At 47.0% G+C, this 21,395-nt stretch overlaps 3 protein-coding genes across 6 annotated transcripts; 1 reads left to right on the forward strand and 2 right to left on the reverse strand.

Annotated features, from left to right (window-relative positions):
• Positions 1-307: 307 nt before the first annotated feature.
• Positions 308-3,141, reverse strand: gsta.1 (glutathione S-transferase, alpha tandem duplicate 1). Its single transcript, XM_023829074.2, has 7 exons — positions 3,027-3,141; positions 2,844-2,946; positions 2,594-2,645; positions 2,271-2,403; positions 1,790-1,931; positions 1,579-1,704; positions 308-587 (listed from the first exon to the last, which is right to left on the reverse strand). The coding sequence occupies exons 2-7, from the start codon at positions 2,928-2,930 to the stop codon at positions 465-467; spliced, it is 663 nt and encodes a 220-aa protein (XP_023684842.1). The 5' UTR covers positions 2,931-2,946; positions 3,027-3,141; the 3' UTR covers positions 308-464.
• Positions 3,142-4,030: 889 nt separating this feature from the next.
• On the reverse strand, positions 4,031-13,582 carry cilk1 (ciliogenesis associated kinase 1). 3 transcript variants are annotated; one of them, XM_023829069.2, is made up of 14 exons: positions 13,430-13,582; positions 11,995-12,264; positions 10,112-10,166; positions 8,499-8,620; positions 8,077-8,156; positions 7,866-7,998; positions 7,439-7,610; positions 7,118-7,285; positions 6,694-7,002; positions 6,173-6,381; positions 5,946-6,097; positions 5,648-5,761; positions 5,388-5,495; positions 4,031-5,076 (listed from the first exon to the last, which is right to left on the reverse strand). In XM_023829069.2, the coding sequence occupies exons 2-14, from the start codon at positions 12,093-12,095 to the stop codon at positions 4,925-4,927; spliced, it is 1,875 nt and encodes a 624-aa protein (XP_023684837.1). In that variant the 5' UTR covers positions 12,096-12,264; positions 13,430-13,582; the 3' UTR covers positions 4,031-4,924. The 3 variants fall into 3 exon arrangements, with proteins under 3 accessions (XP_023684837.1, XP_023684838.1, XP_023684839.1); XM_023829070.2 differs by having other exon boundaries at positions 11,995-12,192; positions 13,430-13,576; XM_023829071.2 differs by lacking the exons at positions 10,112-10,166; positions 11,995-12,264; positions 13,430-13,582 and adding an exon at positions 9,091-9,945.
• A 638-nt stretch (positions 13,583-14,220) lies between these two features.
• fbxo9 (F-box protein 9) lies at positions 14,221-19,979 on the forward strand. 2 transcript variants are annotated; one of them, XM_023829072.2, is made up of 13 exons: positions 14,221-14,676; positions 15,475-15,561; positions 15,661-15,819; positions 15,926-15,983; positions 16,231-16,330; positions 16,439-16,569; positions 17,015-17,129; positions 17,695-17,813; positions 17,934-18,024; positions 18,110-18,205; positions 18,291-18,384; positions 18,630-18,784; positions 19,465-19,979. In XM_023829072.2, the coding sequence occupies exons 1-13, from the start codon at positions 14,674-14,676 to the stop codon at positions 19,571-19,573; spliced, it is 1,317 nt and encodes a 438-aa protein (XP_023684840.1). In that variant the 5' UTR covers positions 14,221-14,673; the 3' UTR covers positions 19,574-19,979. The 2 variants fall into 2 exon arrangements, with proteins under 2 accessions (XP_023684840.1, XP_023684841.1); XM_023829073.2 differs by having other exon boundaries at positions 14,244-14,676; positions 15,688-15,819.
• The last annotated feature ends 1,416 nt before the right edge of the window (positions 19,980-21,395 follow it).

Consider the following 21,395-nt stretch of genomic DNA (forward strand, 5'->3'; position numbering starts at 1 on the left):
TGATTGGGTCACATGACACCATGTGTGCTCAATTGATATGCTGTGCTGAAGTCCACCCCACTTCTGGTTATAGTGTTGGTGTTGTTTATAACAGCACGCCCACGCAAGAATAGTAATGTTTCAGCACACTTGTAATGGTGACCCTATGATCTCCCATTTATTACCGTAATCCAAACCCATCACATTTGCAAAGACTATTTTGTTAGGGAACTTGGCTGTATTGTGTGTTTGAACACTCAGATTCAACATGCATTTGGCACGTTTTACACATTTACGCCAGGGGCTTTGGAACAAGAAATACAAGCCGTTCTGCAGGTGGCTTTAATGGTCTCAAAGACCTGGAACAACAATACAGAAAGATGGAGGAAACATTGGGGATCATTTTCTGAAGGTGAACTTCCTATCCATAAGACAGTCGGGTTGTGTCTTTCGGTAGCTGTCCTGCAGAGCACTCCTGAGGTTCTCTAAAATTCTAGCACCTCCTTCACGGTTCGCACGTAGACCTCGTCGGGCTGGGCCTTCCGCTTGCTTCCTGGCTGCAGGAACTTGCTGATGGCTGGAACTCTCGTCATCCTTGCCTGAAAAGCCTGAAGAATCAAGCAGTCTTAAAGCATGGATGTTTCCTTTCAGTCCAAAGAGAGGCAACTAGGTGAACTGGTATTTCTTTATTGCCCCCAGCGTATGACTGCCGGTATGTGCATCCTGTGATGGACTAGCACCCTGTCCAGGGTGTACCCCTGCCATTTGCTGCAGGGATAGCCTCCCACGCCATTCTGTATTGGATAAGCAGTTGGATTTCTGATGGTTACAAGACGCATCACTATGTCACTATTGCATAGAAGGGGTCACTAATTAATCCCAATTCTAAAGCAGTACATATCTCACATCTGGGCCTTATCCAAGTAGGGTCCTGTAGAAGATCTGCACATTTCCTGAAACCTATAAAGCAGTATACATTTTTAAGACCATGAAACAGTAAAGCATACTTCAGACAATTTATATAACATGTCAGCTTTTTGCTGTCCACACACGAGCATACCATCATTGATAGCGAGCTTCATAAACCCTTACTCGCACAGTGAGTCTCCTCTTTTGGGCTTAATAAATTAGTTAGTCATTAACATGTAGTTCAGGAATGTTGGGCTCTGACCCTAGGAAATGACCAATACTGAAATACATTATATGTATTGGATTTTTGTGGTGTGTAGCTGTTATGTATTTTATTCTAAGATGAATCATTTCATTCTCCAGTGCCTGTTTTTTGTTTGACTCAAGTTGTAATTGATTAGAATCAGCTCACCTGACACTAAGCTATAAATTAAATGCTAAACATCATGTAAATTTATGACAACTGATCATGGTAAGTTGTTCAGTTTAAATCAATCCTTCTGAAGAGAGGTTTCATTTTCTATACAATATAAAGGACCCACCCCCGAAGTGCTGGAGGGTTAGAATTTAGTTATTTATGGCCTTAGCAGACGCTTTGGTTCAGAGTGATGTGAAGGTGAAAAGGCTTTGGGTGAGAGAGGGTTAGTGAGCTTCCTGGAAGCGGCCGGACCCTCCCTCTCCCTGAATTACCTGTAGATTTGGGAAGGTGGAGAGCACTGAGGGACACTTTTCTTCCACCATTAAGGTGGCTTCCAGCAGGTGAATATCTGCACAGCTTAACTGCTCGCCTACCAGGTACTGAGAATTAGACAGTGCCTGTTGATGAGAGAATGATGGTTTTAAATCAAATCGAACCTCAATTCACAGTCCCTAGACTGTGTGTGCAGCAAAGAAGGCACACCTTTTCGTAGACGGGGAAGTATCGCTCTAAAGCCTTGCGGTGCATCTCCTCCAGTTTGCCTTTCTGGTTGTCCGGGGTGAGGAATGGCATCATCTTCATCATGTCCATCAGATCTCTGGTTCCCTCAGCAAACATATCAATCCTTCAAATGGAAAAACAGAATGTGCATCCCTGCACTGCATCAGGAGGAAAATGTTTTCTAGCTAAAGTCAAAGCTATTTGCCATATTTTGTTAAATATATCACGAGACTAACTCGGGTTAGGGTAGTATTGCCTGGTTAATCTGATGTAAAGAAAACACCTACTTAGCCATTCACTGTTCCTGTCACAGATAATCCTGTGCTTAAAGTGTATTTCCGTTAATCATATTACTACTATAGGACACATTTTTATCGTAAACTTCATATGCCAAAAATATTTTGGCATGTTAATTCGTTGTGTCGACAAAATAATTAATGTACAAAACATGTGAAAACGGTACTTGACTCTTTCTTTAAGGTCCTTCCCATACAAATTGTACTTCGCAGATATATAGTTGAGAATAGCCTTGGTCTGCACGAGCTTCAGCCCGTCCATTTCAACCAGAGGCACCTGCTGAAACATAAGCGATCCATCTGTAAAAAAAGTTCGAGAATTTATTTATGAAAAAAGAATCGCATAAAAAGTGGAGTCGTCATGCACACCACGCAAATTTACAATAGTGCTCCGACCAAAGTGTAACGGTCGAAAGTAATATCACAAGTTAAAATATAGCCAGATGTGTGATGAAACTTTGTCAATGAGTGGGGGGCGGGGGGGTCATACCTTTCAGCAGATTCAGAAATTGCTCTCTGGTCTTCAGTAGCACTTCGTCAAACTGCACAAGGAGAAACATGTTCATGTAAAAATGTAAACTGAAAAAAAAAACGTTTAAGGATCGGCTTTGCTTGCAAAAATAATGGCACCCCTACAAAAACTCAAGACATAGATGACAGTAAATAAATAAATAATAACACCGAGCAACTCGAAACGCAACGTTTATACAATTGCACCTAATTTTACCGTCGGTCTTTACCTCGACCCCAGCCACCGCCAACAGCCACCTAATAGATTCCATCTGTCCTCTTCCATCAAAATAATATAGGGTTACTTTTTCTGCCATCTCCGCGAGTTTTTATCTGGAAAGGGGGATAAATGAAAGGGCTGTGTAGTGGAAAAACATAACATTAAAAAATCTGGTCATAAAGTTTCTTCTTACACTTCCAGGTAGACAATCCTTAGAACTGTTGCTGCAATTCACTAGGGCTTCGCCAGAGCGCACTCCTTATATCGTTTAACAGCTACTGCGAAGAGCCAATCAAAGGGCCGAAAAAAAGAACCAATTGTCATGCTCATCGTGAAACATATTTGCATAGTCGGCCCACATTTACCACAAAGAATTATGGGTTATCAAAAAAGTAATATTTCGTATAAATGTACAATTAAAGAAATACATAAAACAGGACATACTAATTCTGAGTGATTTTATATTGATGTTATCTCTCATGAGTAAAAACATGACAGTCATTCACCATGACTGAAAAAGTTATACATTCGCGGCTGAATAAAACCCATCAAGATAAGTCAGATTTCTGGATGTGAGGGCGATCTGGTTGCGACATCTGTCACCCCATCGATCGCTAGGGTTGATTCGGCTGATCTGGCTGGCTAGGCGGGTGTCCCCTTCCTCCCTCACCGCTCCATGTGCGTCCCTCCCGAAGCCCCGCGCTCGGTGGATAGAGGACGAGCTGCCCCCGGCGGAAGAGAATCGTTCAGAGGTTTACGAGTAGCTGCGCTCCCCTGCTAGAACCTCCAAACAAGCTCAAGGCCCATTTGTAGGAGACACGTAGGGAAGTCAAGCTCCGAGACTTCAGACACATCCAAGTGCGGCGCTGCACGTGGCAGTCTGCCTTCGTTTTCCCATTTATTCTACTTACTTCTGCTAACTACTCACCAAGACGTCACTACATGCTTTGAACAACAGTTTAGTTTAAAACGTAAAAAAACTGCACACATGCAAAATTAACATTTGTAGCTTTGGCTTTACACTATGCTGTGAATTTATCCATAGACTTCCAAACACAGCTGATCCTGGTCAGATTCGGGGGGGGGGGTTCTGTTCATTTCGAAATGATTAATTACAGGCATAACATTTTAACAGTATTGAATAATGAATTACTATCACTACAAAACTTTACATAAAAAACCAAAAAGGAAGTAGGGTGGCCTTGCTATTATTTTTTTTTAATACATTTTATAATATAGCATGTAGTTATGAAAATAAGAAACTGACACTTTAAAACATGATTCAAAAACAGCCAACACATTTACTGCAATGGGACAGAATAATAAAATAGAGAATATATATCCGCAAGTAATATTTATATATGGTTACAACACACTAAGAATTTGTAGTTCAACAATACTTTAATAACTTGGATACGCTGCTATATGGAGCAGGTCATCGGTTAACAAAAAGTAAAAAATTGGATAACTGAACCTGCACAAATATTATTTAAATTAAAAAGGTGAACAATGACAACTGTAACAGAAAATAAGACATTCAGATAAAAAATGAAGCATGAACACCATCATATCACACAAAAACCATCACGTCAGTCCTATATTTTCCATGGTGAAATCACAGTGACTTTTTAAATGCCAAATAATCACTGCATATAAAAAACATGGGTCCAGAATGCATATATGGCTCCTGAACAGGTGCCAAAAAAACTCAAGACTCATTCTTTCGGTCTTAAAAAAAAACACAGGACCCTAACTGTGTGAACACTGGATTACAGAAACAAAAAGGGGACACAGGCTGGAGATTCTGGATGAGTCACAAATACTAAATTTGACATCGACCCTGCAATAAATTGTGCATTCCATCTGACAAAAACACACATCAAAAACAACAACAATTCTGGCCAAGTGCATATTTAGCCATATAAAATAGTTTTACTTGTACAATATATACAGAGACAAATACAAAACAGATATTATTGCTGCATATCATGTATGTACATGTTCTATATCAAAATACCAGCGTAAAACATGATTGGCTGTGTTAAGCCAATGTGGCCAATTGGAGGCTGGCCACCAGGCCACCATAAGTCACTAACGGTGCCCATATTTGGCCGACCAATCTGTACGACCATGTACAGGTGCGACAGGGGGGCGGAGCCTGAGACCAGGGGTGCTCTTGGTTGGCGAGGAAATATATGATGTGGCGGCAACTTCATTCCGATTTGATCTCCATGTTGCATAATCTCAGAGGAGAGAGAGAGAAAAAACTAATGAATACTACATTTTCAAAACCACAAAAAATATAGAACCAGAAGTGATCATTAAGCACATAACCATGGCCATAAGTAAATTGAAAATATAGAAAAAAATCACAGCTCTCATGATCAAGTAATTGTTCAAAGCTTGCACAGTACAAAAAGCTGAGGGTTATCTCACACTTTACCTACCGAAAGTTAAGATATCCTTTTTGACTTGCTTAATGTACATTTTGAGATTTGACCTTAGTGGCTGATCTCACGGGCACTGCCAGGTTCCTGTCACCAGACACACTTACTCGACACTGGCGAGTCCTTGACAAGCCCCATGTGACGCCTCTGCCCAGCGAAGCCCGTTTCCTTTTTGTAAGATGAGGACACATATGCACTTGGAAGGGTGTTGGCACCTGCGTTTGTTGAGAAATACCAGCGGATTATTATTTAATGCCTAGATACATTACAATAAAAGACTGTCTCCCCTATAATAAATAAGCAAGGCTTAGCGGGGCTGCCCCGGTGGGGGTGGGGGGGGAGGGGGGGTTTGGAGGGGCAGGCTCACCCTGGACAGCCCTGAGAAGCGTCCCTCCTCCCATGGGGATGCTGTTCCGCCCCCACAGGATGTTTCCGCTGTGATCCTTTTCTGAGTTTGCCACCATCTTTTTTGAACTGATCCCTGTATGACAAGCAGAGGGTGATTATTTACTCAGAGAAGATGTTTAAGGGGCATTTACTTTTGCCAGTTTAATCAATGAATTTCTAATACAAGAGTAAGAAAAATGTTAAGAAAAAAAAAACAGTAGGTGAACAGTGGTTTTACTGAATAAACATGCAAAAGAACATTGAGTGCAGACACTTGCCTGGTAAATAACGAGATTGCTTCAGGTAATGCTGCTTGGCAGATGCTGCTCGGGTCACACTCGGGTCCTGGTGAGACGGCGGGAGATTGGCGTTCCCGAGCCCAACCACATCAGCTCCATTGGTGCCACTGAAGTCCTGGGCGCTTCCAAACCTGCAGGACGGCGGCAGTTAGGCCAGAGGCAAACGACAGTAGCAGGTCCTGGCCAGTACGACGAGAGGCCCGCACCTGCCCAGGGCCTCGTCTCCCGGCCTCCGCTTGTCATTGGCCAACGTCGTCCTGCAGAGGGCGCCTGCCGCCAGCGCTTCCGGTTCCTCGTAATCGCCCCAGTCGTCAGCTTTCAGAGTCCCTTCCCCGTGGCCCCAGCGCCGCCGGCCGGCTCGAGGCTTCGTCAGGTAGCTGGCCAGGTTAGCGTTCTCGGTCTCCTCGGCCAGCCGCTGTGGACGGGGGTGTCCCTTTACACTCCAGCACACCAGCCCCCCACTCCATCCAGCTAGCTGCACGCCCCTCTCGCATGATCAGAAAGCGGGACAACCTGGCTGCCCGCTGTGGTTCAAACTCTGCCTTCACCCACATGCTGACATACTTCGTTAGGAAACACCAAAGTCCTTGTGGAAGGAGACACTGTGAGGGGTATCTCTAGCAGAAGAAGGGTATGTGACTCAGGGCCAGCACAGGACTGTAAGCACCATTAGCAAAGGTACCATTGTTAGCACAGTGAGCACTGTTAGCATCGTTAGCGAAAGTACCTGTGCAGCCGGCTGCCCTCCCATGCCGTGGAGCAGCGGCAGGTGCAGTTGCGGCAGCCCCAAAGCCTCGCCCATCTTGCTGGCCGGCTCTCGTGGTTCCTGCTCGGGTTCCGCCCTCTGCTGGTAGAGGGGCGAGGGGCCAGGCTGGATCTGCTGTAGGGGACGAGAGGGCAAGCGGTGCTGGGGCGGAGGCTGTGGGGGGGGCAAGGGCTTCAGCTGCAGGGGGGCCGGCTGGGGTCTGCCCTGCTCCTGGATCTGCTGCGGGGTCCCCAGAACCTGACCCACGAAGAAGTACGAGTACCGGAGAGCCTGGAGGTTAAGAGGAAACATGTTTAGGCACCGGTGTGCTGACATCATACGTCTGTCAGGAGGGGAGGCTGAGTGACGGTGGACGCGCTCTCCCGAGCCTCTGCAGAGCGGTCACCTGACTGGCAGTTGGTCTCTTCTTGGGGTCCCACTGGAGTAGGTCCCGCATCAGGTGGATGCCCTCAGTGCTGGCGTTGGGGATCAAGGTCCTCAGGTTGCTGGGCACACACTGCGGCCAGCGAAAGCTCATGGCTGCAGCCAGCTGATAGCCCTCCAGCCAATCGTTCTGCGAGAGCAGGATCAGGTGATGTTCCTAAGTCACATTTATAATCCCGAGTGCCACGCAGCTTAAGCCAAGCACACACCAGCTGACATTAAACAACAACCTTTAGGTTACCCTGCATCTGCATCCTTAGCTGTCACGCTAACGGCCAACTACCTTCTTTGGCGTCCCCAGAACTTGGCAGATTTTGAAGATGGTGTCCACTTCGCTGGAGCCAGGAAATAAGGGCCTCAGCGTATAGAGTTCAGCCATGATACAGCCCACCGCCCACTGGTCGATCGGAGAGCTGTAGCTGGTGGACCTCAGGAGAACCTCAGGGGCGCGGTACCTGGGAAGGGGCATGAGAGGCTCAACACGGCAGCTACAGACTGAACACGCAACAAGTGGCCTGTGCAAAAAGGCCAGTAACAGACCCTTCACAGGAGCCTGGGTAATACTATGCTTCCTCCTCACTCACAAATAGTGAACATTCCAGGTAAACCAGAGAGTTTAAGACATCAACACAGTGCATGATCTCTGCCAGACTCCTGACTTACCATGTGACCCTGAGAGAGGGTTACACCCTCAGACATGGCTCACTCACCATCTTGTCGAAACGTAGTCCGTGTAGGGGGGCCGGGACCGTATCTCCCGCGCCAGGCCGAAGTCTGCTATCTTCACCAGCTCAGGACCCATGCATAAGAGGTTCTCCGGCTTCATGTCCCGGTGAAAAAACCCTGAGGGGCACAGGAAGGTTCAGCTGAGGCGGGGTCTCGGTGCTTCACCCACGCTGAGCGCCTATGCCCCACACGCACCGTGTTTATGAATGAAGGCCAGCCCTTGCAGGATCTGATACATGATGTTCCTCACAGCCGACTCTGGAAACAGCCGACTCCTGCGGTGTGAGATGCGGGATGGGGTCACGCCATGAGCAGCCGTGACGGCCTTCTAGGCCGAGGCACAGCCGGAAACACGGGCCGCTCTGCGTGCCGAGGCGCTACAGAAAAGCCCCTCCTGCTAAGTATCATAGAATGCAACTTTTAAAGGTAACTGTACAGTACTCGGATTTTGGGTATTATTTAGTAAAATGGAGGCGTTGTTAGGGTTGCGTTTTGTATAACATTCCTCCGTTCAACTTTTGGGATCCACCAGGATCTGTTTCAGTCTGAGGATACGTCTAGCCGGACAGAACAGCCAGCCACGCGGAACTCGATAACCGCGCTAAAGAGACACTCACCGGTCTTTCATCAGCTGGTACAGGTTCTCTTTCATATACTCAAACACGAAATACAAATGGTCGTTTTCCCGAACGACTTCCTTCAGCTTCACCACGTTGGCGTGGTTCAGTTTTTTCAGCGACTGCAGTTCCGGGGGAAAAGTGGGAGAAGGTCACAGCCATGAAAGAACCGGCCACACGGAACTGAACAAAATGCCGGGGAAGCACAACGCGTCTGTAAACGAGGAGCATTGCATGCTGGGATATGAGGCCCGGTCAGAGGCCACACAGCGCTTGGGGTGGGGGCCCCTCCCACCACTTAATCAACTTGGGAAGGCTTAAATCACACCACAAACCACAGCAGGCTGGCAGGGGGGGGAGGCTTCGGCAGGTATCTGATGGATGATCGCCATGCACTGGCAAAGTGCCGGGTTCGAGCAGACCATACCAGTGGCCCATGAGGGCATCACTCAAGGACATGCTAAACAAGGGGCAGCCCTAACTCTACTCTGCCGGATTCTGTATGCAGCCTGGCAGACACCCTACGTTTTGGACAGAAAAGCCAGGAGATGGAGAGGAAATTCACACATCCCAGGGACACACGGCCACCTACTGTATCGTCTGTGCTGGTATCTGAGCAGTGCTGCGATTTAACTAGGTGGGGGGGGGGCTCCGAGTCATGGGCAAAAACAGCATAAGACATTGGTTAGGCAGCGAAGGCTTGAGCGATTTACCACTGTGCAGAATCCTGCCATTTTCCAGAATGTTCCAGGTAGTGCTTCACAAGCTAAAAGTTAAAAGCTTGGCAGGATCCTGGCCTGGGCCGATCCAACCTCACCCCCAGCTACGATCAATGCCCATTATTCATTCCCATGGTCTAATGTCACCCCAAAGTCAAGAATGCAGAGAATTCCCTAAACCCGACAAGCAGGATGATGGTGCGTGACCAGCGGCATGTGACCGACGCACTCCGAGACGCGTCGCTCCGGCCCACTCAACAACGGCGGTGTGGGACAGACACTCTCGAAAACGCTCTACAATGGCGGCGTGTGACCGACGCTCTCGAAAACGCTCTACAATGGCGGCGTGTGACCGACGCTCTCGAAAACGCTCTACAATGGCGGCGTGTGACCGACGCTCTCGAAAACGCTCTACAATGGCGGCGTGTGACCGACGCTCTCGAAAACGCTCTACAATGGCGGCGTGTGACCGACGCTCTCGAAAACGCTCTACAATGGCGGCGTGTGACTGACGCTCTCGAAAACGCTCTACAATGGCGGCGTGTGACTGACGCTCTCAAAAACGCTCTACAATGGCGGTGTGGGACCGACACTCTCGAAAACGCTCTACAATGGCGGCGTGTGACTGACGCTCTCGAAAATGCTCTACAATGGCGGTGTGTTACCGACGCTCGCGAAAACGCTCTACAATGGCGGCGTGTGACCGACGCTCTCGAAAACGCTCTACAATGGATCTCGGAGACGTGTCGCTGTGGCCCTCTCTACGATGGCGGTGTGTGACCGACAATCCGGGAGACGCGGCGCTCCGGCCCGCTCTACGACGGCGGTGTGTGACTGACAATCCGGGAGACGCGGCGCTCCGGCCTGTTCTAAGGCGGCACCACAATGAGGTACCTTGACCTCCCGGAGATTCATACACTCCTCCCATGAGTAGAACTTCCTCTTCATTCTGAAAAACAAGCAAAACCAACATCAGTCTGAAGGGTGAAACAAAACTCATAAGTTCAAGGTTTTGAGTTCAGGTCCAGGGTATTAACATTTTAATATTCCAGGCACAGAAAGCGCACAGTGAGTTTCAGTGACCCCGCCGTCAACCTTTGCAGTTCCCAGATCACAACCTGCATTTGAGATCCCTGCTATTTTTACAAGGCGTAGTTGCATTAAAGCGTCGCACAGCTAAATTATTCAGCAGCAGCGACTCCTGAGATGCCCGATGACTCACATTAAACCCAGCACTGCACCAAACTGGGGGGGCGGGGGGGGGGGGGGGATAGAAAATGTATAGGAACAAATTATGTATGCATAGCTTTTGGATTAACGGATTATATGCATGTATAACTACTCTCCATGCGGCACCCCCATGCCCCTTTGAGTCTGCAGGAGGACGATACAGGGTCCTGCAGCAGGAGTAACACAGCTCATCCATTTTTTGAGAACACTGACATTTTTGCCCCCCGTGCCAGACCATCTTAAATGCCAAACACCTCATCCCTTTAATCCTGTTCCCCTCCTCCCAAACTGAACACTCTCCACGTGTGGTTTCGACAGCGCAGCAGAAAGCAAAGCAAATCCTCCTCCCAGCAGGATCTCACATGGGAAAGATGCTATATGAACCTGAAGCGACAGCAGTCGAGTGTTACACGCGGCTGACAGTGCAAGATAATTCCACACGACCCCCACCCCCCCCACCACTGCATTACGGATTATAGTGTGGAAGGAAAATTGGACATTGGTAGGCCCAGCACATTGGGTCTCTTATGTCTTATATGTCTTAGGCCTTAGGCAAGAAAAGATTGTTTTGAATATTGTGTGTCCTCATCTCATGATAGCTGCCTGTGGCTGGTTCCGCAGACCCTGAAGAGAGATTGGACCTTCGAGAGACAGACAGCGGACTGGGGGGGGGGGGGGGTGGACTGTCTGCAGAAAGGGATTCAAAGCTGCACTAACTGGTGCACAAAGAGTTGCAGTTATAAAGTAGTCACAGTAGACAATACTTATATGTTATGCGATAGTACGAATGTATAACTAATTGTTACGATAATCATATTAATCATATGTTAACTATGTATTTGCAGTGATTCAATGACAATATGTCAATGCGTTAATCATTAATCAGAGGACAACCAAATATTTACAGTCATTCAATGTCATATAATCAATAGCTATATACATATTTCAAGTACAGTCTAGCAGTCGAGACAGATTCCGGTAAATTGAGCAAAATGGGTGGATCTTACCTTGCTACCAAGGTGAACCAAAAGAACAGGAAAATTGTGTTTGTTGGTGTTTTGTGACCAATCAGGACTTAGAAGTCCTTATAGGGTATTGAGAGTTACGGTTTATCAACTGGTTGCTCTGTGTGCTCAGGTTGACTTGGTACCGAGTGCCAGTGTGTGACGGAAGCGCTTTGCTGGATTGCTCGAATAAAACAGATTCATTTACTCACCAACTGAGAGGCCCGGAGTTTTATTCTAAGTGGCTCAACTAGAATTACCAGAGAGGTTGATTTATAATTGAACTACCACAATAGATTCCCATGAATCATGAAGCACGTTCCATATCGTGAAATTATATCCTAATTAGGATAGATTCAGTTAAGAAAGAAAAAAAGTTCAGTGGTTGCAAATTCTGTGGTATGGAATGTACCTTAAATCATAGTTCAAAAGTAAATTACCATTAAAAAAAAAACTGTGTGTCACAGCAAAGCGCCGCGTTCTCCCAGCTCTGAGCTTTGACATGGAAGTGAGGAAGTTCCCATCTGCACCTGGCATACTCACTTTTTAATGGCCACCAGCTCGCCAGTCTCCAGGCTGCGGCCAAGGAGCACGGAGCCGTAGGTGCCATCCCCGAGTTGCCGGAGCGTGGCGTATCTATTCATGGTGTGGCCCCGTCACCGTCACCTTCACCCGCGGGAAAGGGGCACCAGCGGCTGCATGCGAGCCCAGCGGCACACTGTCGACTGCAACCAGATTTTTCTGTGGCAACAACAGGGGATGACATGCATAGGGGTCCCGGAAGGAGTCATATTTTCACTGGCCACCCCCCACCTGCAGGGACAGAGGGCATCACAGCAATTAGCACCATGCCAAAGAAGCAAAGGAGGGTCGGATGATCATCTACACATTTACAGGGAGGCAGGATCACAACTGAAAACTGCACAGTGCCTGACATTTGGAAGTGTCAGCACAAATGACTGAGACAGATGGCTTGAGAGACTTCATGAAGGAACACCCAGCTCTACCTCAGCTCCAAGGAAACCTAGTTCTGGTCATAAAACATGGTCAAACGCCACACCTTCATAACCATAGCAACTCTCACATTAATCCAACGTTTTTTGTGAAGGCTGATTATTTTGCCCTGGGACAAAGATGGTATAATTCATTAAATGCCACAAACTATTTATGTTAGGGGAGATCTTAAAATGAGGTCCATGCGCAGAAATTAGGAATGTAGAGAATGTGACCCCAGAACCCAAAGGCCCAGCGCCACAGCACCCACCCCAAAGAATGTGCAAAAAGGAAAGAGCAACAAGACTGGGTTCCTTTATGAATTCTGAACACAAATAAATGACAAAGACAATGTAGGCGACTGAATTTCATACATTAAATGAATGCACAATGGGTAGCATTGAGGCTGTTTGTAAGGCAACATTAGCACAGAGAAGAGTAACACAATTACATTTATAGAGAAAACCTACTAAGATAAAGAATGGAAAAAGTCATGATCCGTCCAGCACTCTTCACTACAATCAATCTCTGTGGTAAGATCGGTGTGGGCTGTCGCGATAACAAACATCTATTGATTCCAGAATCCATCAAAATATTGACAAGGAATGGCAATTATTTTTTAGATTAATTAATATATGTCTGCTTTGATTTTATTTGTTTTCTACTCTTCTCGAGTCATATCCAAAGCTGCAACATCTGGGATGAAGAAGGGCGGTTAAGCATCCTCCGACCATCTATTGCATGGACTGGTTAGCAAGGTACACTCACATCGCAGGGTGACAACTGATTTAACCATTAATACGCAAAAAGCACAAGACGATCCCTACAGCACTTATGCATATTGTTAAGTAATGTTAACATCATCACAAAAGTTTATAACCACCCAAGGCAGATGTGACAATTAAATCCTGCAAGATATATATCAAATCGGATAACTGCCGTGTGATATTTTACAGGAGAGTATTGCAATAAACAGCAGACGTACCTGTCGCACTGTAACCCGGTACATAAACATTTGTGCTCAGATGGATGAACAAAACAGGCACTCGGCAGACCCTCCACCCAAAACAATCTCGTGCAGACTCCTGCCAGTCCAACATGGCGCCCACGCCGACAGGCTGTGATTCAGACCGCAAATGGCAACAAAGCGCTGGCTCTCATCTCGCGTTTTCATTGGACGGCGACGGTGCGGCTCTGTGCTTTCATTGGTCTCCGGAACCATTTGGTGTTCGCTACCTGCAAGTCAACAGACAGCCTTCGTTAATGTCAGCCAGTCGGGTGCCGTGATTTTTCGGCGAGTTTAACGCCGAAGTTGTGCTTTACGAACCATGCTGTAGTTTAAATGGTATGTTGTCCTAGGTTCTACAAAATTTTATTTACGGTACAATGGTAATCAGATCTGAAAATGAAAATAATGAATTGGGCTTTGAATGTAGTAATCATAGTGAAATCCAGTTAATAAGTTTCTCACTACATCAAAACGTTTGAATGGAATGTAAACTACAGGTTCCACACCTCGCTAAGGTTTTCTTATTTTGATGCACTGGGATAAAATGTAGTCCTTATTATCCTTGTTCCTGATGGAAAAAAGAACTGCACTTCATGATGCAAAACGATGGTTTTAAAATATTTAATTTTAATGTCTCTCAATTTAAGTATGAATATAGTTATCTCATTAAAACTGATTTTGCAGTTTGCATTTGTAGCTAATGTAAAGCGTCTTGTTGCATCGAAGATCGACCAGTATGTGAGTATGTCGCAACACCAGGGGGCAGCGCATCTCATTTTCATGATACTGTAACTATAACATAAGTTTTTACAATCATCACTGAATAAATGTGTGGTATCGATTAAAAGATTCAGTTTCATAATAACATATGCTCAAGCACATTTTCTTTCAATGAAAGTAACCGCATTTCTCTTCCCTTTGAAACTATCGCATTCCTGCTATGTCCATCACTTCCACCTCCCTCAAAAACCACGAGAGGAGAGCCAATGACGAGCGAGCACGCGGAGCGGCTTCCGGCCGGACTGGTAGCACTTCCGGCCTGATTTACGAGCTCCTGCCCCAGCTGGCACCGCTGCGGCCCTGTTGACAGACCGTCCGACATGGCTGCCGTGTGGAGAGCCCGCAATTTCGCCCGCTGTGTCGTCCGCTTCTCTGACCGAGAACTCAACTAAACCGTCCTATTTGTGAAGGAATTAAAAAGCCGTCCCATAGACGCCGTAATGGTAGTTATCCAGTCAGTTCGATATTTCGCCGTTCCAACTAGTTGCATACTGTCTGATTGCCTAACCTGCTGGTTAGCTAGTTATGTTAGTAAGCAACTCTTAACTCTTCTGCTTTGAAATTTTTGAAGACGTTTAGCAGTATTTTGCACCCGTATAGGAGGATTGCCTGCTATAACCCATCTCGATTACCTAGTTAAATCCCTCGTATCTGCTTCTGCGTATATATATATATATGTATGTATATTTGTAGATGCGTGGTGCATTTAGCCATCTGCTTAAACCATAACCTGCAGCATACGTCAGGTGGCTGAATAACGTCACCTCTTACTGGCATTGACATGTTCGCGTTTTAAAATGCTGCACTTAGTTATTGCCAGCATAAATATGAACGATGGGTAGTTTCGCTAATTCACCATGCCATCGTCGTACTGGCGTCGTTAGGGCTGGTTAAGTCCCATGTCTGCCCGTGGCGCGTCACCGATGGGCGTGTCCGCGCTATCACTGCTGCCATGCGGAACCCTGTCCCCTTGATAAATCATTCATTAATGCGCCATGCTTCTTAAGGCATCTAAACCAACCTGTAACACACATCTTCTGTGGATTGGAGACTTAATCAACACTTCAAGGTCACATAATTTCCCCCTGTGTTGAATGAAGCATATCTTCTTCTTGGTCAAGGCATCATGATGGACACATATAATTAATAGATGTACCCTCTGTGAGCTTAGAGCCCAACGGCAATCTTACGATGGCATCTGCTTGTGTTACTTTTATGATGTCACTTGTTCATCTTCTCAGGCAGAAAATGAAATCAATTCAACTGGTTTGTTAGAGGAAGAAGAGGAAGATGAAGATAGTGAAAATGCAGGGGACTCCGACCTCCAAGTACGTGCTGCTGTCATGTGTTGTGGTTTTGAATCGGTTAAGGTGTAAAGTGCGAGTTTCCATCCTGTTGAAATTGTCTACTGTACAGTAATTGTGCAGAACATTGTTGTGTTCTCACCCAAAAAGCTGGAGCTCAGTGTGTTCAGGGAAAGGTGGATGTCTGAGCTGAAGCCCACCACAGGATTGAAGGCGGCTCTCAGAGGGTCCTTCCAGTGTGGAGACCCGAAAAAGAAGCAGGATCTCGCGCGGGAGGAGACGGTGAGGAGCCACCAGGAGCAGTTGGCAGGAGCAGCTGGCTGATCCGGCCAAAAGTCTGCCTGTTTTCTGCATAATCTGGTGTTTTATGGCTTTTTGATGGTTTCAGGCCCGAGAACTGTTCCTGAAGGCTGTGGAGGAAGAACAAAATGGAGCCGTTTATGAAGGTGAGCTTCCGGGACAAAACAAGCTTGTTTTAAAGGTACGAAAAATACGTCGTCAGTAGAAGAGCTTCACACTGTCTGAGGGCCCTGGAAGTAAACATGCCAGTGTGCTGAGTAAAGTCTGTGCCCCTCCCCCTCATGGCGTGACTCGTATAACCTGCACGCAGACGGTGGCTTTGTGAGCCACAGCATAACGCAGCTCGTCTTAAGATAATTTCCCCATTTTTTCCCCCCTCCCACACTTTTACAGCTATCAAGTACTATCGCAGAGCCATGCAGCTCGTGCCTGACATTGAGTTCAAAATCAACTACTGTCGCACCCCTGACCCTGATGGCCTTGGTGGCAGCTAGTAAGTTTTCTCCTCAACCAGTCATAGCATTTCCTGCTTGCAGGTTGCTCTGGAGCCTTATGCCAGGGAATACCCACCATGGTTTATGCATTTCCCTGTACCCCGCAGCACCGTGGAGACTGAGCAGGGGTTCGAGATGGCCGACCTACTGGCCTACTTCCAGCATCAGCTCGCCCTGCAGGACACAACTCGCAAAATCTGTGAGCCGGAGGTTGAGGGGACGCAGACGCACATTTCTGGTAACGACGCCGTCAGCGGCGAAGCTCACGCGTCTTACGTGTGAGTCAGTTCAGGTGCTTGCTAGAATGTCCTGTTAGCGTTTCTGCGACGTTCTCGCTAAGAAACTCAGCGTAAGTGTGAGAGACGTGTCTGTCTGGAGTCACATCGCTCTCTGTTTCTGGGATCCCAGCAGCTTCAGTGGTGCTTTTGACAGACCTTCCCTCACCTGCCGCCCCCCAGTGCGGTGATGCTGGTGCACCTCTTCACACGCTCATGTCTCTTAATATCCCGGTTATGGATTAACTTCCTTTATCCAACGCAGAAGCCGCATATGTTCTTAAGGGCTTTGAACTCACCACTTCTTCTTGCTTGGGTACATTTGAGAGTAAGGGAGGTACAGCTTAGTCAGGTCTTCGTTCATATTACACCCTTTTGTAAGCATGTCTTTCTGCTGTCCCCCCCCAGCTCTACCCCTGGAGGTCATGATGTACATTTTCCGCTGGGTCGTGTCCAGCGACTTGGACTTGCGCGCACTGGAGCAGCTCTCCCTCGTGTGCCGGGGCTTCTACGTTTGTGCCAGGTGGGGGTCTCATGCCAGTGCCCATTGACAGATCGCAAAATGCCCACCCAGCACCAGAGCTCGCCCCGGCCCAGCTGGAGAAGGTGGTCCCTGATGCTCCCTGATGGGAGGGTGACCCTTCCAGAGCTCTTTGCTGTGTTTCAGGGGTCATTCATCCCGCGTCTTCTGTGATGGGGTTCCCCTGGCGTTTGGGGCGCCCTGGCTGCATATTGCAGCAGGCTGTGTTGAATGCGGCTGGAGCTTTATGCGTGTGCCTGCCCCCCCTGAAATGTGACTGCTTTAGGGCTCGAGGGGAGCTCTCCTGTGCTGGGGGGTGCGGAGTTTCACATGACAGGGATGCAATTTGGAGTAACCACACCCTTTGGCTCTGACACCACCAACAGGACTGGGATGGGGGGGTGTGAGGGGGAGTGTTTCAGTCACTGAAAGGCAAACGGAAGATGAAGGTGGGATGAGGGACAGATTGGCCCTCGCTGGATTGATTTGGACGACAGACTGGCCCTCGCCGGTTCGATTTCATGCTTGCCGCACTTTCTGTCCTGACCTCCCTTCTGGTCAATTCCAGGGACCCAGAGATTTGGCGCTCAGCCTGCCTGCGTGTTTGGGGGCGGGGCTGCACCAAAATGGTGCCCTTCACCTCGTGGAGGCAGATGTTCCTGGAACGGCCTCGAGTGCGCTTTGATGGTATGCACAAACTCCCCATTGGCCACCCGTACCTGAATTAGGAAAAGATCATTTTTCCTTATAAACTGAAGAGCCACTATTTTAAGCAGCTGTCTGAGTAGCTTTTTCCCTTCCTGGCAGGCGTGTATATCAGCAAGACATCCTACATCCGCCAGGGCGAGGAGTCGCTGGATGGATTCTACCGGGCCTGGCATCAGGTGGAGTACTACAGGTAGGCCCGGTCCCTGATCCGGCTCGCCGGTCTCCCCCAGTGATGCCCAGCCCCCCTCTCACCCGGCCCCGTGCCACGTCTGCAGGTACCTGCGCTTCTTCCCTGACGGCCAGGTCTTCATGCTGACCACGCCTGAGGACCCCCTGACCACAGTCCCTCGTCTGCGGACCAGGAGCTGCAGGTACAGGAAGCTCCTGGTGTAGCGTGAGCTCGATGTGCCTGCTTTCTGAGGCATCCTGTTTATCTCCCCTCCCCCCCCCCCCCAGGGTGGATTCTGTCCTCTTCGGCCACTACCGTCTCTCCCAGGACACAGACAATCAAACCAAAGTTTTTGTCGTCGTTTCCAAGAAAAAGGATGAGGTAAGCTTTCCTCTCCTCACCTGCCACTACACTGCAGCTCCTAACTTGGAGTAACGTCATATAACTACACTGAACTCTGTCATCAGGGGTTTTATGGAGCTGATTTTGACCTTGTTAGTACACCTGGGACTATGAGTCTAATTAACACACTTTGTAGAGCTAGTGGGGCTGGGGGGGCCATGGCCTGTACGTCCTGTAATGCCAGTCCAGCAATGATACATGTGCTGGGTGCTTTTGTTCTGCAGAGGGCGACAGAGTATCAGAAAAACCGGTTCTGCCGGCGGAACCCAGCGCCGGAGATGGAGCGGAGCTTCCATGTTGGCCTGCAGTTGGCCTCTGGGGGGCGGCAGCGCTTCAGCAAGCTGGTGTGGATCCACCACTCGTGCCACATCACTTACAGGTAACCGTTTTATATGAATACCTGCTAAGTACATTTATGAGTTTCTAAGTATTTTATCCATCACTTGTATTTCTCAGACAAGCAGACACATGGCAAAAAGTGAAGTATTCAAAAGAAAAGATCATTGAAAGTCATGTATTTGAGGTAACACGGCTTGAATAGTTCAGTTGAGGATGTTAAAATAAGCAGTCATCTGGAATAGAAACGGGCAGTCAACAAGCCGGCCGAAAGCCACACATCGGGTCCTTTGGGTCTCAGCTGAGCCCAGGACCAATCAGAATGGAGCAAGCCTGAATGTGAGGCATGGCAGGCTTGGGCCTTTGCATCTGCCAGGTGTAGCTCTGACGGTTGGTATTACAGGCAGTGTGTCTTGAAGTTAACCTACTGCTGCAGTTTGTGACCGTCTGCCTTGGACATCGTTCTTATGCAGATGAGTATCAAAAGTTGGGACATATTTAAAGATGCTCCCTATTGAATGTTCATGGAAACAGCCATCACTGGGCGAAAAATAATCTATTAAACATATTTTGGTTGTACATCCACATTGTCAGAAATGTAAAGTTAACATTTGTACTGTCCCCTTGGTTTTATCTCATAGCAGTCGGAGAGTCCAACGTTCGTGTGAAATATGCTCCCTGAAGTCCAGAAATTATCATTCTAATTATCACTGATCCTTTTAGGGCGACTGGGGAGACGGTGGTTACAGCTTTCGAAATAGACAAGATGTACACGCCCTTGTTCTTCGCCAGAGTGAAAAGCTATACCGCCTTCTCAGAGAAGCCCCTGTAGCCAGCCTGAAAAATGCCTGTTTTCGCAACGCACACACACACGATTTAAGGTTCACACACACACACACTGCAGACGGCTCACCCAATTTTTTATTTACATGCTGGATTATGATTTTGATGAATGTATATCTGTAATAGTTTTTTCTGCTTCAGTTTTAAACTTCTGACTTTTAGTAGGCCCTTTGAAAATGCCCACATAAAATGTTCTTGGATAATGCAGTTTCACTGGAAACAATATGGATAGTCAAGCATTATTTATTGTACCAGAAACATTAAATGGCCATTTTACCACAGACCTATTTGGATATACAGGAAGTATTTCCCAAAACTTGTGTGTATAATTCTTTTCTGAATTCTAGCAGATGTATCCTAATGAAAACTGGAATGATTAAATAGCAGTATGATGACACAGCTTCCTGTCTTGGTTATTGCATGATTTGTGTGTGTTTTTTTTTTATATATATATATTTCTGATTCCTGTTTGGGCAGACTGAGTCACTGCCCGCTGGGTTTTTCTTTAACAGGGCTGGTCAACTAGATAGCATGTTGGCATAGTGCTGGCAAATATATATAAAAGTACATGGTGAAATGCAAGCAGGTACAGGAAAAGCGGAATCGGGAACCACGGCTTTTGTAAATTGTCTGTTAAGTCATTTGTTTTCTGCATGAGGTACCTAGTTCACATCTCACATCAGTCCTGTATGTGTGGGGGGGAAATGCTGGTGTGCAGTACATGATGTATATAAGCTGAGCGTCGGGGGGGGGGGGAGGACACAGACACAGGTGCCGCCCGTCCTCAGAAAGCACTCTGTCGTAATGGATCATTCCAGATACAAACACAATTTTCAGTACTAGTGTCTTATTTTTGGAGTGTTACAAATGCAAAAAGATCAAGGTGATTTAGTTTTGTTCAGTGTTCTGGAGATGCTGCATGTTTACATGCACTTAAAGACCACAGACAGACCTCCTAGCTGTGGACCTTCTGTTTAAACATGAATACAGACTGGCTGACTGGGTGACGTTAGGCTGCGAGATCGAGGTCCAGGCTGGGAATGTCAGTGAGACAGAATGCATCCGTTTTAAAAATGCCGAAGTACATGCAACACTGTCTCTAACCCCCTTGCAGGGTTATGGCTGAATGTGCACTGACGTGACCAAAACAATTTGATACTCCACACATATAGAAATGCCATAATTGAGGTAATGAGGTCTAATGAATCTGCTGCCTGGCTTTGTCTAAGTTAGTCCACTAAAACACACACAGACTCACTGTGTGTGTGTTTGGGGTTGGGGGTCAGGTCTAATTAAACTGGGTGCCAACGAGCTGCATCTTTCAAGTTAAGAAAATTGGAAAATGGCCTCGCAGGTGTTTCGTTTTTTGATTAGTTAATTACGACTAATAATAAGAAGAAGGACCTAATCTTGCTGCGAGTTAGCGTTCGTAATGAGAGACGCCCGGTCGTAATGTGGAGGTGAAAGACAGCTACACTTTCCTTATTTTTTTTACACTTCATTTCTATAGATCTAAGGTTAATGGTTTTAAACAATTTCACATTTCTGTGAATGTAGCAGTTCAGAAAGCTGAGCACATTTTACTTGGTTAAAGGGATGTTATAGGTGCAAAGACAGATAAGTACAACACCCCCCCCCCCCCTACAGAAATGTTTGCTGACCTGCTTTATCCAAATATCAGACATCACATTTAACCGATTTACAATTTAAAGTATATTTAAATTATTAAAGACAGAGGAATCCTTTTATAGCATCATCTAATATACCACTGGCCAATTTATTAGCTACCTTGACAGTACCTGGTTGAAAAT

Source organism: Paramormyrops kingsleyae, chromosome 3 (assembly GCF_048594095.1).
Source record: "Paramormyrops kingsleyae isolate MSU_618 chromosome 3, PKINGS_0.4, whole genome shotgun sequence".
In the NCBI taxonomy this organism is placed as follows: Eukaryota; Metazoa; Chordata; class Actinopteri; order Osteoglossiformes; family Mormyridae; genus Paramormyrops; species Paramormyrops kingsleyae.

Excerpts from the sequence above, each read along its gene's own strand:
- gsta.1 (XM_023829074.2), bottom strand. The coding sequence starts at position 2,930 with ATGGCAGAAAAAGTAACCCTATATTATTTTGATGGAAGAGGACAGATG. Across the intron at positions 2,646-2,843 it reads TGGCGGTGGCTGGGGTCGAG|TTTGACGAAGTGCTACTGAA; the intron begins GTAAAGACCGAC and ends CTCCTTGTGCAG. Across the intron at positions 2,404-2,593 it reads ATTTCTGAATCTGCTGAAAG|ATGGATCGCTTATGTTTCAG; the intron begins GTATGACCCCCC and ends CTTTTTTTACAG.
- cilk1 (XM_023829069.2), bottom strand. The coding sequence starts at position 12,095 with ATGAATAGATACGCCACGCTCCGGCAACTCGGGGATGGCACCTACGGC. Across the intron at positions 7,999-8,076 it reads GGCCTTCATTCATAAACACG|GGTTTTTTCACCGGGACATG; the intron begins GTGCGTGTGGGG and ends TGTGCCCCTCAG. Across the intron at positions 7,286-7,438 it reads TTCTGGGGACGCCAAAGAAG|AACGATTGGCTGGAGGGCTA; the intron begins GTAGTTGGCCGT and ends CTGCTCTCGCAG.
- fbxo9 (XM_023829072.2), top strand. Across the intron at positions 17,814-17,933 it reads GCCTCGAGTGCGCTTTGATG|GCGTGTATATCAGCAAGACA; the intron begins GTATGCACAAAC and ends CCTTCCTGGCAG. Across the intron at positions 18,785-19,464 it reads TCGTGCCACATCACTTACAG|GGCGACTGGGGAGACGGTGG; the intron begins GTAACCGTTTTA and ends TGATCCTTTTAG.